We start from the raw sequence: 15,780 nt of genomic DNA on the forward strand, positions 1-15,780 counted from the left end.
AGCACTCAGATCTGCCCAGGTGCCTACCTAGGTAGGTACCTACCTAGGTAGGTAGGTGCTCACTGAGCATGCTCTGATATCGCCTGAGAGCTCTCATCCGCTCACTGAGTCTGAGCAGAGCCTAGAGGTGAGCGGCCTGAGTAAGCTGCATCAAAAAATGCAACACGCTAATCTCAATAAATATCATCGCGTCTCTATGGGGAGACACTAAATCCCGGGGTAGTGGAGTGCCCCAGTCCCTTCTCAAGTTAATGTGGAACTACTACGGACCTTCACTAGTGAGGCTGAAGTTCACCGCAAGTAATTTGGAACAATTCCGTGAAGACAATCATCTATTTAAACACAGTAGTAGCCTGTGTATTTCCAAAATCGAGAGATCAGGGTAAATGGTATTGTCCGTCCATCCATACCAACTAGTTAATCTGTGATTGGACCTAGCGTCCGCGTTATTTATGTTTTACCCAAGTGGACGTGTATAATATGTAGCCACAACTTTCCCCCCTTCCATTTTTTACCTTCTTCCATACAACCTCAAATTTCTCAATCCTATAATTTTTTCTTTACCATTGTCAACCCCTCTTCGACGATTGTCATAACCAACGCTCCATGGCTTGCCTAGTCAAGACTATGCGTGATCCTCCCAGGGAGTCAATCGCGCAGGTGGATGGGGATGCAAACACATGGCTTATTGGGCCCCTCCAACTCCACTGCAGAAAAGGCTCTTCTGGTACATTTACCTGGTATGATGAAGACGACAATCTCAGTTACACTCTCACCGACGCGCCTGACCCCCTGCCTCCGACCGTACCCTTGGATGATCCAAGATTCAAGTTGGTGTATGATGCTGGGGATAGCTCTGCGGTCTGGTCTGTAGGAAACAGCGCTTTTTGCAAGGTCAAACTATGCCGCCAAGGTGTAACTTCTGAAGCTGCAACACTGAAGTTCGTACAGAAGCTCGTCTATGAGCAGCAGCCTGATTTCAAGATCCCCAAAGTCTTGCACCAAACAGAACACAATGACCGGTCTTACCTATTCCTAACCAGAGTCCAAGGCCGAACACTTGGGGATGCTTGGCCTACTCTGGACGAAAAATGGAGACAACACTACATTAAAGCCATAGTGAATGTTTGCAAGTTTCTCGAGAGCCAAGAATGCGATAAACTTTGTGGAGCGGATGGGAAAAATGCTCTTGAGCCATATCTTATCAAATATGGTGCGGAAAAGGACTATTCTCCTGACAACCTCCGACAAGGGTGTATATTGATAGGTATGGATTGCTCAAAATTTGTGTTTTACCATGCCGACCTTGGCCCTGGAAATATCATTGTTGAAGATATCCCGAAGACTGGCACTGTTGGTATCATTGATTGGGAGCTTGCTGGCTATTTCCCAAGGGGATGGATTCGAACCAAGTTTCGCATAAGTAGTGGACTGAATCTTCCAGATACAGCTACGGACAAGCCAACTGCGTGGAGGTCGGGGGTTCAAGAGTTGCTTGGTGAGGATGGGTTCGAACATTATGCACCGGAATGGCTATCCTGGTGGGATTAATATCTAGGTATAGACGTAAGAACAGCATCTTGCTCTCATTCGATCTATGTTCTTTTTGCCTCCCAATTAGCCTTGCCCGTTAATATACTGAGCTTCGGCATTTCCGCCTTCATATAATTTTGATATGTCTGGCTGGTAGGTCTTGGAATATTAATAACCGTTGGTTGACACCACCTAATGTCCAAGATTGTACCAGGCCGCGTCTTTCGCCTGAAATCCTCTATCCGGCCTGCGAAGATGCTAGAAGAATTAGCGATTCTGGGGTGTATTATATCATCTGATGTGCTACAAATTGATCTTTTGCAGAGAAATCTGTAGCAAGTAAGTCTACATCTTATATACAAGTGCATGTTAACTCACTTTATCCAAAGATTAACAGCTTCGGAGTATATCCTCTTAGTCTTAGGTGTCCTTTTATCTTTCTCTCGGATAGACCTGTATAAGCGCTAAAAATATAACCGCTCTCTTATAGTCGTTATAGCGCTTCTCTTTGGAGATCTCATCTTGTCGACCAAAGAAGTGTTTTCTACCCATTGCTAGTTGGATTTCCCATATAATGCAAAAAAAAAAAAAAAAAAAAGGCTAAGGGGCCGAAAGGATGAGGTATAAACAGGGAAAGTTGTCTTAGAGGCTTGGAGCAGGGAAAGAATTCCAATTTATATTTAGTAATTTGATACGACCGAAGACTTTTCTCCTACGCCGCCCCGTGGATAGGTGGACTTTGCGCCATCGTGCTCAAGAGCATTTTCTTCTTCTTTCTTTTTTTTTGGAATAGGGAACGCAATTGGAAGATCGTGCACCTCCAGAAATGAGTACGGTGAAAGTTGAGGGCCATCAAAAAGTGATGGCTAAATAAACATTGTTATGGGGCAAAGTGCTCCTTTGGGTATGGTCTGAGCGTAGACTCAGTGAGCGTTCATTGGACATCACTGATAATCACGTGATAAGTCTGAGAAGCTCACTGATCTGAGCCCGGACCGAGATCTACTCAGTGAGCCTGACTCCGAGCGCCCTGGTAAAAGCGGCGGCAGGTAAGACAGTGCTAGCTATTTACAATGGCACCGTTTCTGACGTCATTTATATGGAGAAGCCCAAATCCTTCTATTTCACTAAGCCTTCTCCGTAGTGTGAGGGGAAAGTTGAACGGATATCTTCAGCCGGCAAGATTCATTGAAGTTACGATCATACTATCGGGAGTTCGATATTGGCGATACCCTTTTCCCAATGTCAACTAACGAGCTGCATCAATTAATTACTACAACCTATACGACCTCGGGAGCTCCTAAACTAATTTATACCTGTACGTTTCTCATAATATGAGTCCTAGAGGAGGACTCAGGACAAGTCCGGACCGCCAGGACCCACATGGAGGTCATGTTTGGCATAGCGTAGCCGCCGTGCATTAGCGTCAAAACTCTAACCAATCTTGTACTAGTTTGGGTAGATAGAATGCGGAGAAGATCATCGATGTTTCAGCTCGGCATACTACTCGTCTTATCTTCACGTCATATGTGGCTGCCTAGGTCATTGAAATCTGCTATCAAGCGTTATCTCAACATAACTCCACTTGGTGGATACATACTTTGTTTGGGAACGTGTATCGCAGTGATAGCGACCACAGCGGACTTAGCTCCTATTGGCCTTTATCATTCACGGGTTGAGTCTCCGCCTTCTTACACTATGGAATACTTCAATTGTTATTCAGTAGGTAGTTATATCAAACTGATGAGGACTTCCTATGGATTTATGGTGGGCTCGTCATTTTGATAGAAGCGAAGTAGTCTGTTTGCACGGCCTCTGTACTTAACGATGTAGGATCTTAATAATATACATATCCAGTTAGTTCAATATAATAGTAGGGATGTTACAATCTTACGCTGTACTAGCCCGGAAAATTATATAGGGCAATTTTCCGCTGGCAATAAAAGACCAATGTCCACAGTAGTCGCTATGCACTGCGATAAACGTGCCGGAGTGAATCCCCGCCTCTCTTGTCAATGTGCTTAAGGTTCATGAGTAGCTGCGCACGGGACCACCCTCGCCAGAATAGGAGATAAAAACCCTGAGCTTCTCATGTTTATTGCATCCGAAAATTCCTCCATAGGCGTGGATATTCGACTATATCCAAGCTTTGACTGCCCGAAGCTCAGCATTTTGACCTAGCCTTGATCCACCACTCTTCATCTCAGGGGGTTCTACGTTATTTTGTTGTCCCATTTTTGCCAAACCTCCATCATGGCAGACGAAGTGACCGCCCCCCAGCAGCATTCTTCGAAGAACAAAGGCTCCGAGCCCCATCCACCTGGACAATTTCCCAGCGTTGAAGAAGGCAAACAAACTTCAGCAAATGGTGTACTGGAAGCCCTTGGATATGAGCCTGAACTCGTTCGAAACCGCTCCACGCTTCAGGTAGCTTTCATGTCCTTCGTACTTGCGGCAATTCCGTACGGACTCGCTACGACTTTCACCTACCCTCTTATTGGAGGAGGCCCCGTCAACATAATTTGGGGATGGCTTGCCGTTTCTTTGATTACCCTTTGTGTGGCTGCCTCACTTGGTGAGATAACCTCGGTTTATCCAACTGCCGGAGGGGTCTACTACCAAACCTTTATGCTATCTCCACCGTCATATCGAAGAATCGCCTCGTGGATTTGCGGATGGTCATACGTTGTTGGTAATATCACCATCACACTGGCAGTCAACCTTGGGAGTACTCTTTTCTTCGTTTCATGTATCAACGTTTTCGAATCTGCTCCAGGGGTGGGGATCTTCCAAGCGACAACATATCAAGTTTTTCTTATATTTCTTGCAGTCACGTTTCTCGCTAACGCAATATCTGCCTTTGGTAACAAATGGCTACCATATCTTGACGTACGTCCAAGCAACACTTGTGACATCACCCTGCTAACGAGAAGCTAGACCTTCGCAATATTCTGGACACTTGCAGGGGTGTTGGCTATTGTAATATGCATTCTTGCAATTGCAAAAGAGGGTAGACATGACGCCGAATATGTCTTTACTAGTTTTGAGCCTGCATCTGGTTGGCCAGCAGGTTGGTCCTTCTGCGTCGGACTTTTGCAGGCAGCTTATACCACTTCCTCCACTGGCATGGTGATTTGGTAGGTGATATATTTGTTTCCACCCTAGAGGAATATCTCCCGTCGTATTCTCCACTATGAGAAGCCCATAGCTGATTCTTCAAAGTATGTGCGAAGAAGTTCGAGAACCATCAACACAAGTCCCAAAAGCAATGGTTGGAACGGTCATTCTAAACACACTGGCCGGATTTCTCTTTCTGGTTCCCCTGGTTTTTGTGCTCCCCGACACAAAGGTTTTGGCGGCCCTCGAATCTGGTCAACCAGTTCCGAGTATTATCAAATCCGCTATTGGAAGTCCGGTTGGATCATTCCTGCTTCTCCTGCCATTGATACTGCTCTCTCTGTTCTGCGTCATAGGCTGTACCACGGCTGTCTCCCGAAGCACATGGGCGTTTGCTCGTGATGGGGGTATACCAGGCTCCGTATGGTGGAGGCAGGTAAACAGGGATGGCGTACCTTTCAATGCTATGATGCTTGGCATGACTGTTCAGATATTGCTTGGATTTATTTACTTCGGGTCAACTACTGCCTTCAATGCTTTCACAGGAGTCGGAGTCATTACCTTGACTGTCAGCTATGTCTGTCCAATCGTTGTGTCGCTTGCTGGAGGTCGACGACACATAAAGAATGGTCAGTTTGACCTTGGCACACTCGGGTTGGTTTGCAACATTGTGGCACTGGGTAAGTATGGACCATCTAGCAGGGTTTATTACCATGGCTAATCGCATGTCCGTTTTTAGGATGGTGTATTCTTGTCATTCCATTATTTTGCATGCCTTCTTCAATCCCTGTTGCTGCAAATACGGTCAACTACGCACCGGTGGTGTTTGTTGCGTTTATACTAGTTGCTTCTGGGTGGTACTGGGTTTGGGGGTACGAGAAGTATGTTGGGCCACCAACAATGGACGATGAGTTTCGCTCATCAGCCTGGTAAATAAGAAAGTAAGAAGCTTGGGTTAAAAGCCCCGATATAAATATGAACTCGACTTGGATGTATTTCGCTGCACTTTTGAGGCTGAGGGGCACGGCCCCTCTCAGCGACTCTCTTTCCTCTCTTTCCCCCACTCAGTGAGATTTGCTCTTCCTCATAATTTCTCTAAACCAACCTCAAAACCGAGCTTTCAAAGATATAAATGAAAGCAGAATGCAGGAGCAGAAGTCCCAATCCTGTGCTGATCTGCTAATATTACCGCGGAACAAAGGAGATGCAGGTGATTGGCGACAAACTCGGCGGACGAACTTCCACCTTGACGATCCAAACAACCTTTCTGATATCATTCCTGGTTGGTCTAATATATGTATCATGTATGTGAACCCAACCAAATCTACAGAAGCACCCTAACGTGGTGAGTGTGGCCGACTCCACCGAGGTTGGGAGATGTTCACGATGTCGACAAGCCTTCGCCGATGCTTTTTGTATGCCTCATTTTTGGTGGTCATATCATTTTATCCAAGGAAACGGCAGCTTTGGATGTGAAAGAACGCGAAATTCCGGAGTAGAGACTGGGTTCAGTGAGTACGGTAAAGATAAAACGGCCAGGCAGCACTAATTTCCTTAGATACCTGGTCCAGATTCTCCGTGAAAAAGGTAGATCATGACGCCAGATTCAAGTGGTATCATCCAAATATTTTCACACGATGGCTGCCTTTAACTAAACAAACCATCATCCTGGCCTTCGACTTCGACCCGCCCATCAAAGAACGCTTCCTAAAATCAGTGATGAAATCGGAAGAAAGCTGGCTCAATGACCCATTCTGGGTCTATCCGCATTTAGTAGAGCAGATTGCGCTTATTCAGGAGCCCGCTGTATGGGCTATCCGAGATCATGTTCGATCGATGGAGACAGAAGGGAAACCACAAGGGAGACCACAGCCCGACTACAGACGACTCCACGATATCGCCCGGCACGCAATTCATGTGAACGAAACACTCGACATTGCCGTGCAAAATATAGAGCATATCTTGACACAACACGCGAGCTATACAAAATCGAAGCCAGATAATACTTCTCCCGCTTCCGAAGACATCCATCTTCGTCTGGGATCCTGGCAGTCTTTCATTGCCAACTTACGATCCCGGTCCATTGCAAATGAAAAGAGGCTGCAAAACGAAATCCAGTTGGCCTTCAATACTGTGGCTCAGCATGATGCCAGTGTTACTCTTGAAATTGGTCGGGCGACTCAATTGGACAGTGCCACCATGAAAACGATCGCCTTTGTTACACTTACGTTCCTCCCTCCTACTTTCATCTGCGCTATCTTCAGCACTTCATTTTTTGATTTCGGTGGGGATTCCGGCTGGTCTATGTCGAACAAGTTCTGGGTCTATTGGGTCTTTGCTATACCAACCACCGTTTTTACAACTCTAGTGTGGACTTATTGGCCGAATATTCGCCGCATATTTTTCTCCAAAAATGAATAAAACTGCTTGTTCTCGATATGGGGCAAACACAGCCTGGTCAACTTCGCTTCCAATTTGCATGCGATGCAGGTGGGATCCATCACACAGCGCAAACATCTAGATAATAGTACAATAATAGTACGATCCGTCACTTGATCGGCAGAATTACCCCAAAATGGAGAGAAGAGACCCCAAGTATACGGAGTAGCCAAGACATGCACGTTAAAGTTATGCCCAGGTGTAGTTCACGATGCTAATGTTTGTTCTCCCACCTGACACTCGATTAAGGCCTGGGCCTCCCTGTTTCATGCACCTGTGTGGATAGTCCTGTTGATCAATCACGACGACAGCTCTTGCCCAGTTACTATTCGCCAGCTTTTAGGAAATGTGAGCCTGTAGCGCTAGAAGCGCTAGACCCAGTAACTATGTTGTAGATAATCCACGTCAAAAGCACCACAAAAGCAATTATAGGTCCTTGGGTAGAGTTCCCCCCGTATCCTAAATTAAATGGTCTCCCGACGTGCCTGGAAATATCCTGCAATTTTGTCCTTTCCAATAAATTCAGTTGCCAATTGAATAATCGTTATTTCGACCCCCGTGTCCTACCGAAACCGAAATAAAATATAGCCGCCAACCTAATACCATGCCCTTTTCGCGTACATTGACAGTCGTTGGATGCCACGCCGAGGGTGAAGTCGGCGATGTGATTACTGGCGGAGTCCTCGATGTCCCTGGCAATACAATGTATGACAAGCTAGTCCACTTCTTGAACGAAAAAGACAACATACGTCAGCTTTTACTCAACGAGCCTCGAGGCCGGTGCTCAATGAACACAAATTTGATCCTACCACCTTGTGATCCACGAGCCGATGCTGGGTTCTTGATCATGGAAAGCGAAGAATACGCACCTATGTCGGGATCCAACACAATCTGCACCGCCACCGTGCTACTGGAGACCGGCATGGTCCCGATGAAAGAGCCCATCACCCAGCTGACACTGGACACCGCCGCCGGCCTGGTTACCGTGGAAGCAGAATGCGAAGGAGGGAAATGCAAGAGTGTGGCATTTGACAATGTACCCGCCTTTGTATTCGAACTGGACTATCAAGTCTTGGTTCCTGGCCTTGGAGAAGTCTCCGTTGACATTGCCTGGGGAGGGATGATGTACGTGCTGGTGGCTGCAGCTTCCGTGGGTCTGAAAGTGGAATCTCGATATAGCACGAAGCTAGTTGAGATTGGCGAGCGTATCAAACGTGCGGTCCAAGCTACCTACACCCCTGTTCACCCGGAGAATCCTAAAATCAAGGGAGTCAGTATCCTGGCGTTCACGGAGCCTCTCGTAGAAGAGAACGGTTGCAAAGCTGCTGTCAACACCGTTGTTGTCTCACCAGGGCGGTTTGATCGCAGTCCTTGTGGTACTGGCACATGTGCTCGACTCGCTGTTCTGCATGCGAGGGGTCAGCTGGCAGAGGGGGAGGTTTTCAAACATCGCAGTATTATTGGCACCGAGTTTACCAGTCATATTCGTGGAACCACACAAGTCGGCGGATATCAGGCTGTTCTCCCGACTGTTGCTGGGAGGGCTTGGATAACTAGTTTCAAGCAAGTGGTTCTTGATTCGAGTGACCCCTTTCCAGAGGGGTTTAGGGTGGGGGATCAATGGCAAATGGCACCGAGTTCATTGCTTTGATAATAAAGGAAGGACAAGCACCGTTTGTGGTTAGGCTCCTGCCTCCAAGAGAGTCCTCCGCATCCTTATGTACTCCCAGCCCAATGTTACACCCAGGCACAGGATAGGCATTGGTATGTTCTAGAACATGGCAACTCGATTGTTATTAAAGAACATAAGGTTTTGATATATACCTCATTGAGCGTTTTATTGTTCTAAAACCGAACTTACGTACGAGAAAAAGGGATCGTAAAGCAACAATTAAAGGGGCGTGTGGCTTTGGCGGGAAAAAGTGTTCTCGGCTTAAACCGGCCATATCAGTCATATTCATGTTGCCCGGACTGTTCCCTCAATCAGGGGAAAGCAGTGGGAGGGTAGCTCTGGTCGGGCTTGACGACGTTTCCGTCTGCAAGTTGCTCGTCGGTGTAGGCAGGCCAGATTATCTGACCGATCTCTTCGTTGGCAACGGACAAGGTAGTGAAGCCGTTGGTAGGATCAAACTCGCCGCTCCAGCCTGAGCTGATGGTGTATGCGCCGCATGTACTCGGGCCTCCATTAGCGTGAGAGGCATCGGTGGCCTCCACGATAAAGGTGCAGTCGGTAATGTCTAAACCGGAGTCGATGCCGAAGGTCCAGGTGCAGGAGCTGTTTTCGCCGTTGCAGACACGCTTCATGTCTAGTATGGTCCAATCGGCGCTGGTGATAGGGGCAGCCAAGATGGAGGAGGCGAAGAGGCCGGTTGCAAGAAGAAACTGAGAGACCTGCATGTTTGCAATTTGGTGGTTTATCGACTTGTAGAGGAAGATGGGGTTTTGAGATAAAAATGATGGATGTTTCGACTGTGAAAGGCTGTTTGGTTGAGATTGTGTGGATGAGAATAGAATGGAAGGCATCTTCAGAAACCTATTTAAGTCTTTTCTCAACGCCCAACTGTTGAGCTTCCGCTTCACCGAAGCATAGGCTACAGGATAAGGCATCCCGCACTGAGGTTTCTCGTGGTCACTCCGCCATGATCTCTCGAAATAGACTTCCTAGATGCTAATGCTATGTTAGTTGATGTCACAATATGAATGGAACACGTAGGAAACAACCCCACTAACTGCTGGCACGGCTGAGCCTCATGTCTTACGCGTGGTAAAGTAAAATGCGAGACATCATTCCTATGCATAGTACATAACTTCAAAGGTGAGCATCTAGCAGGTTGTAAGACCCATTCACAACCCAACAAATTGGGCCTTAGGAGCCTCAGGTTAGGCCTCCCATGTACCCACCAAAAGGATTGTTCCTAGATGCATGTTCCCAAAGAAAGAAGCTGACGTCGAGTTCTGACGACCCCAAGCCTACTTTTTCCGGTGGTCATTTATGGAGGACATTTAGGCGCCCCGGGCAGACCGTCGAGAACTTCATGTTTACTCATGTGTAAGGCAATATCCACACTCCCAAGGAGTTGTGAGGGAAACTATTCCATGGTGAAAACAATGTAAATTTACAATAGCGTTGGAGATTGTCCAAATCCCTAGAGAGCCTGGGCCCAGGGGCCAGCGTTACGGGTCACAGGCCCCTGCGCCCCGCCGAGACACCACCGGCACCTGCAGGGCGGCTTTCAGCTGGGCGGAGTAATCTGGGCCTGGGGTTTTAGGCATCCACTTGGTTTCTGCCAAAGCTCTTTTTCCAACTCCAAGTCGCCCTTCTCTGCTTTCCTGCTCCTCACTCCTCTATTTGCTGGCACATCTAAATATGGAATCTCCGAAGAAACTCAAAATTGCAAGTCTAGGCAGCTCCTTCGCTGCTGGTCCTGACATCCCCCCGCAAATCGAACCACGTGCCGCATTGCGATCAGGGCAGAACTACCCCCATCTTCTGGCGCAGCACTTGAATGCTGATCTCACTGATCTATCCGTATCTGGCGCAACGTTGCTCAACATAACAGTCGAACCACAGGCTACGCCCTTCAACGTGACCTTCCCACCGCAAATCTCCGACCTCCCCGAAGATGCCAATATCATCACCTTGACCGCTGGAGGAAACGATATAAACTACATTGGCGGCATGATCGCCGATGCTTGCGATGCTGAGCTCCAATCGTCCGTATCACTATCACCGAGCGAATTGGCAGAACGGTTAGGGGGAGTTCTTGATCAGATACACAAACGGGCCCCGGGAGCTCGAATCTTCCTTGTTGAATATCTTGCTGTTCTGGGACCTGGTACCCAAGCTGGTCGGGATATCCCGCTGACCCAGGAGAGAATTCAACATTACCGCGGTGTTGCGGATGTTCTACAACATGCGTATCCTGTTGCTGTGCAAGGTCGAACCGATTGGTGCGAGACAGTTCCAATTCACCAACTCAGCCAGGAACATGCACTTGGCAGTAAAGAATCATGGGTTGGAGGATTTGAATCAGGGCCGCTTCTCCATCCGAATCTCGATGGAATGAAGGCCGTAGCCGATATTCTAGCTGAGACCATACGCAAGAGCACATTGTCCAAGGCATTGTTGTGAATTTATTCATTATAATACGCTCTGCCTGGTCTTAACTGGGTGCGCACGATGTTGAGGAGCGGTGTGGGATATATCATGCTAAGATCGCCCACTACCACAGCATATTAATATTATTTCTTCATTCAAGACCGCACCAAGCCTTTTTTTGGAGATCATCCCCAATTGATACGTATAATCAGCTCCTCGAGGCTCACGGGGTGTTGGATATTCTGGATTCGGACGGCTCAAATTGCTTTGACCTGTTCGGAATATATTCATTTCGATGGGACTAGAGAATGCTGTCAATTTACTGGCGGTGACTAGTATTGACTACTCCGTACGGTTGGAAGAGATAGCTCATATTCCCCGACCTATCAGAACAAGGGAGTTGGATTTGCTACACCCTGCTATGTCCGCAACACACAATGCCGGGCTAGATGTTGGCTTAGCTCGGGTATCTAGCTTTTACATTTCCATAAACATGACTCGCTAGATGTACTGGGGCTTCTGCCCGGGTGAACGCTGTGGATAATTGCAGCACCAATCAGAAACCTACATCTTATACAAAAGGTATGTTGTGTGATCTGGGGTAAACCCCGCATGAGGTGAGACGGGAACATTCTCAGCCCTCTCCTAGTGCAAGCCTTCCTATAAGCAATAACTCATTTCGAGTCCCACAGTAATCCTTGGAAAGAGTAACGAAGTTTCTACATCGGACACATTTGGAGTGAATTTTTGCTTGCAATCAGCGTGCACACGCATGTGTATTGTACATCTTTGTCGATCGTCGGTGAGGGCCATGCATACTTGGCACTTTTCGCCCGTATAACCGACAAAAACATATCCAATAGGACGAGATTTGCCTTGAACAACGGGCGATCGGGGCAGGTAAGCAACTAGTGGCGCCAACAAGGCTAAGCCGTCAATGAGAGCGCCCGTGCTGTCTTTGGCCCTGTCTAAATTGAATTATAATTTAAATGGGGGCTTTTTTTAAAAAAAAAGATTCAAAATTGTATGCCCTAAATTATGCTGCGGATTATGTGGGTTGGCAGCTCTGGCTTAAAGACATCATACACAGCATTATTCTATATACGTCTCTACTGTCAATCACTCAAGTGTCACGTCAAGTAAAAAAGCCCTCTAAACCGACCTAAATTAGCAATGGGTGTCATACAACTCATCCGGAACCTTTCGTTCCATCTTTGTCGGCCCGAACACCTCGGGATGTCATTTTCCGGCTCCACGGCTTCGCGTACAGCCAAATGGCTGTCCCTTCAAACGCATCCGAGAGTTTTTCATTCCAAGATAGATTATCCCGAGTAGCCACCATCTACGGCGTTTACACCTGTCCTCACAGAGATAGATACATTGATCATCTATACCCCGCATTATCCGCCCCCTCCTACAACATGGGAAAACGGATTGTGATCACTGGAGGCTCGGGCAAAGCCGGACAACACATTATCAGATATCTCCTCCAACAAGGCCATGATCTCCTGAACCTCGACCTCGTTCCTCTCCCCGCCGAGCTGGAAGAGCGAGTCCACACCTTGCGCGTGGACCTGACCAACACCGGACAGGTCTACAGCGCGCTAGGATCTCATTTCCACCTGTCAGAGCCCTTTCGTGAACCACTGGGGCTAGTCCCCGATGCAGTCATTCACATGGCCGGGTATTCTCGCAACATGATCGTTCCAGACGAAGAAACCTTCCGCAGCAACACCTCGGCAATGTACAACATAATCGAAGGCGCTTCGCGCCTCGGCATCAAAAAAGATCATCATCGCTAGCTCCATCACCGTCTACGGAGTGAGTTACGCAGAGGGAGATGTAGACTATCCCTCTTTCCCGGTGGATGAAACGGTCGACGCCAACCCGATGGACACATACGCTATCTCGAAGGTATGCGGTGAGAGCATTGCGCGTGGCTTTGCGCGGCGGTATGGAAGGGACATCTATATCTTGCGCATTGGGCGCATTGTCGCTCCCGAGGAATACAAACAGTCCATGTTCCGATCATATGTTGAGAATCCGGAGAAATGGGCGCCGCATGGCTGGGCGTACATTGACGCTCGTGATCTCGGGCAGATGTGTGATCGCGCGGTGCAGAAGGATGGACTTGGATTTCAGATCTTTAATGCGGTCAATGACGGAATTACGAATTACGAGAACACAGCCGAGTTCCTAGCGCGGGTTTGTCCTGGTGTCCCGGTTACGCGCGAGTTGGGGGCCAGAGAGGCTCCCATCTGTAATCGGAAAATTAAGGAGCTGCTTGGATTTCGGGAAGAGCATCACTGGATGAAGTATTATGAATGAGTCTGGTAGAAATCACATCTGATTCGTCATTAATAGTGGATCTCATCTCTCATACAAGTCAGAGGAAGACTGGGCGGGGTGGGGGGGGGGACACTCGGGGGGAGACTAGGGCTGTGTTAGTCAGTAGGTCACGCGCCAACTCCCGATGACATCAGCAGGGGTCTTGCCCAGGCCAGAGCAGAGGGGGAACTTCTCTTGTCCATAAGTGAACATTTCTTGTCTTTGTTAAATGTCCACTGTATACGAGAATTAGAGAACAAAGAGAGGAAAGACATCTAATCCACCAGACGGGGAAAAAAAGAGGCTTTTCGCTAAGAAATGAGATTTTCTCCGTGGCGCAATGAAAGCGGGCTATAATCCTGGCAGTGAGGCTGGAAATGCCCCCAAAGCCTTGGCTTGCAACCCCATTTAGCCGTGGCTTTTTACCGAGATATTTTCAATGTGCCCCTGAATTGGGGATGAGATGAGTTGAGATGAGTTGAGATGAGTCCATTATATTATTAGTATACGGAGTAGGAGACGAGTACTGAGTAGATAGGTAAGACAATATAACCGGACAATATAGGATATGAGGAAGAGGAGAGGTCCAATCATATTCTCTTTTAGATCTCTCATGTTCGTATCCCATTTTGGTTTATTTATTATTTATTACTGTTACTATTACTATTCCTATGACTATTACCACCTTTTATACCAAATATAATAATCTGCAAGTCCGGGGTACGATCGGCCCCCGCATGCAAATGCGCCCCAGCTTTGCCTCTTTGTTCTTCTCATTTTTGCATTTTCCTCTTTCTTTGTTTTCGTTATGTCTTTATTCCTTTTCTAGGGTTTACCCCCCTTCGAGTCTCCGGATTTTCCTGTATACACTCACACAAGCCATGCTATTCCCCTAATACTCAACGCCATGGGCGATTTCACTGCTCCCGGGAATGGCATCAGCGGTCATTACCAGGGGACTTCCCTGGGTATGAAGATCACGATCGCAACTCTTGCCGGTGTCACTTGGTATAATGCCTTCGAGCTAATGATCCTTCTCTTCGTCACCTTCGCCGAATACCGAGGTCTCTACTTTTGGAGTTTATTTATTTCCTCCTCCGTTGGTCTACTTCCCTACTCGCTGGGCTTCTTACTCAAATTTTTCAAAATCACCGACGACATTGCATGGTTCCCTGTCACCTTGCTCACCATTGGATGGTGGTCTATGGTCACCGGCCAGTCGATTGTCCTATACTCGCGACTCCACTTGGTCGTATCAAACCAGCGAGTCCTACGTCGCGTGTTGATCATGATCGTAGTTAACGCAATCATCCTCCATTTACCCACTACTGCCCTCACCTACGGTACCAACATGGCCGACGACACCACCCTGTGGACCAAAGCCTACAATATCATGGAAAAGATCCAAATGACAGGCTTCTGTATACAGGAATTCATCATCTCGGGGCTATACATCTGGGAAACAGTCCGCATGTTACGCCTAGACCCGGACCGTATCAAGCGCAAGATCCAGTACCAACTACTCGCCATCAACCTCATCATCATCATTCTGGACCTGGGCCTGCTCGTCGCCGAGTACTTGGACTTCTACATCATGGAAACCATGCTGAAAGGCGTCGTATACAGCATCAAGCTGAAGCTCGAATTCGCCGTCCTCGGTAAACTCATCCACCTGGTACACAATCACGTCTGGAAACCCGAGTCTTTCTCTGCGCCACGCGACCTGCCCGATTTCGTCGACGCAACCCGCGTCACCTCCGACATGACCCATGCCACCCACAGCGCCATCCAACGCAGACCTTCCCGCATGGATGCCGACGACATCTCAATCGCCATGTTCGAACATCTACCACCCGACCGCATACGGACCAATTCCGATCTCTCCCATTCGTGGAGTAATGAGGGCCGCGCCTATCATGTCGATCATCTCCCCATCGACTTCACCAATCCTTTTGCCCATTATCCGCGTTACCAGAGTCGTCGCGGAATACCCGAGAAACCGGGATGAGGAGGGTTCCTGTCACGGCAATACCGAACTTCTTTCTTTACGAATCACGGCTTATGAGATATGATCTTCGTCGAGACTTTGATATCCCACTTCGTTCTCCGTGAACATCACACACCTGTCTTCGGACTGGTCGCTCCCCCGACACAGAGGAATCTCGACTGTGGCTTCCCACAGTCAGCCCTCGGCCCTCGCGCCAAGCAGGATTCAGAGTTGTTGTGCCGCCGAGCCAGCAACTCCTACTCCTTTAATGGGGATC

At 48.0% G+C, this 15,780-nt stretch overlaps 8 protein-coding genes across 8 annotated transcripts; 7 read left to right on the forward strand and 1 right to left on the reverse strand.

The window, feature by feature from the left end:
* Positions 1-627: 627 nt before the first annotated feature.
* Positions 628-1,551, forward strand: N7489_006173 (uncharacterized protein; the record flags this gene model as incomplete). The annotated part of the gene is made up of 1 exon (XM_056711923.1): positions 628-1,551. One exon carries the CDS (start codon positions 628-630, stop codon positions 1,549-1,551), a length of 924 nt encoding a protein of 307 aa, XP_056565638.1.
* A 2,235-nt stretch (positions 1,552-3,786) lies between these two features.
* Positions 3,787-5,583, forward strand: N7489_006174 (uncharacterized protein; the record flags this gene model as incomplete). Its single annotated transcript, XM_056711924.1, has 4 exons — positions 3,787-4,422; positions 4,471-4,670; positions 4,756-5,330; positions 5,390-5,583. The coding sequence occupies 4 exons, from the start codon at positions 3,787-3,789 to the stop codon at positions 5,581-5,583; spliced, it is 1,605 nt and encodes a 534-aa protein (XP_056565639.1).
* Positions 5,584-5,793: 210 nt separating this feature from the next.
* N7489_006175 (uncharacterized protein) lies at positions 5,794-7,071 on the forward strand (the record flags this gene model as incomplete). Its single annotated transcript, XM_056711925.1, has 3 exons — positions 5,794-5,958; positions 5,981-6,161; positions 6,209-7,071. 3 exons carry the CDS (start codon positions 5,794-5,796, stop codon positions 7,069-7,071), a joined length of 1,209 nt encoding a protein of 402 aa, XP_056565640.1.
* Positions 7,072-7,693: 622 nt separating this feature from the next.
* N7489_006176 (proline racemase family protein) lies at positions 7,694-8,740 on the forward strand (the record flags this gene model as incomplete). Its single annotated transcript, XM_056711926.1, has 1 exon — positions 7,694-8,740. One exon carries the CDS (start codon positions 7,694-7,696, stop codon positions 8,738-8,740), a length of 1,047 nt encoding a protein of 348 aa, XP_056565641.1.
* Positions 8,741-9,072: 332 nt separating this feature from the next.
* N7489_006177 (uncharacterized protein) lies at positions 9,073-9,486 on the reverse strand (the record flags this gene model as incomplete). Its single annotated transcript, XM_056711927.1, has 1 exon — positions 9,073-9,486. The coding sequence occupies one exon, from the start codon at positions 9,484-9,486 to the stop codon at positions 9,073-9,075; it is 414 nt and encodes a 137-aa protein (XP_056565642.1).
* Positions 9,487-10,456: 970 nt separating this feature from the next.
* On the forward strand, positions 10,457-11,221 carry N7489_006178 (SGNH/GDSL hydrolase family protein; the record flags this gene model as incomplete). The annotated part of the gene is made up of 1 exon (XM_056711928.1): positions 10,457-11,221. The coding sequence occupies one exon, from the start codon at positions 10,457-10,459 to the stop codon at positions 11,219-11,221; it is 765 nt and encodes a 254-aa protein (XP_056565643.1).
* A 1,388-nt stretch (positions 11,222-12,609) lies between these two features.
* Positions 12,610-13,516, forward strand: N7489_006179 (NAD-dependent epimerase/dehydratase family protein; the record flags this gene model as incomplete). Its single annotated transcript, XM_056711929.1, has 2 exons — positions 12,610-12,932; positions 12,991-13,516. The coding sequence occupies 2 exons, from the start codon at positions 12,610-12,612 to the stop codon at positions 13,514-13,516; spliced, it is 849 nt and encodes a 282-aa protein (XP_056565644.1).
* Positions 13,517-14,423: 907 nt separating this feature from the next.
* Positions 14,424-15,524, forward strand: N7489_006180 (uncharacterized protein; the record flags this gene model as incomplete). Its single annotated transcript, XM_056711930.1, has 1 exon — positions 14,424-15,524. The coding sequence occupies one exon, from the start codon at positions 14,424-14,426 to the stop codon at positions 15,522-15,524; it is 1,101 nt and encodes a 366-aa protein (XP_056565645.1).
* Between the last annotated feature and the right edge of the window lie 256 nt (positions 15,525-15,780).

Source organism: Penicillium chrysogenum, assembly GCF_028827035.1.
Source record: "Penicillium chrysogenum strain IBT 35668 chromosome Unknown utg000004l_segment0_segment0, whole genome shotgun sequence".
In the NCBI taxonomy this organism is placed as follows: domain Eukaryota; kingdom Fungi; phylum Ascomycota; class Eurotiomycetes; order Eurotiales; family Aspergillaceae; genus Penicillium; species Penicillium chrysogenum.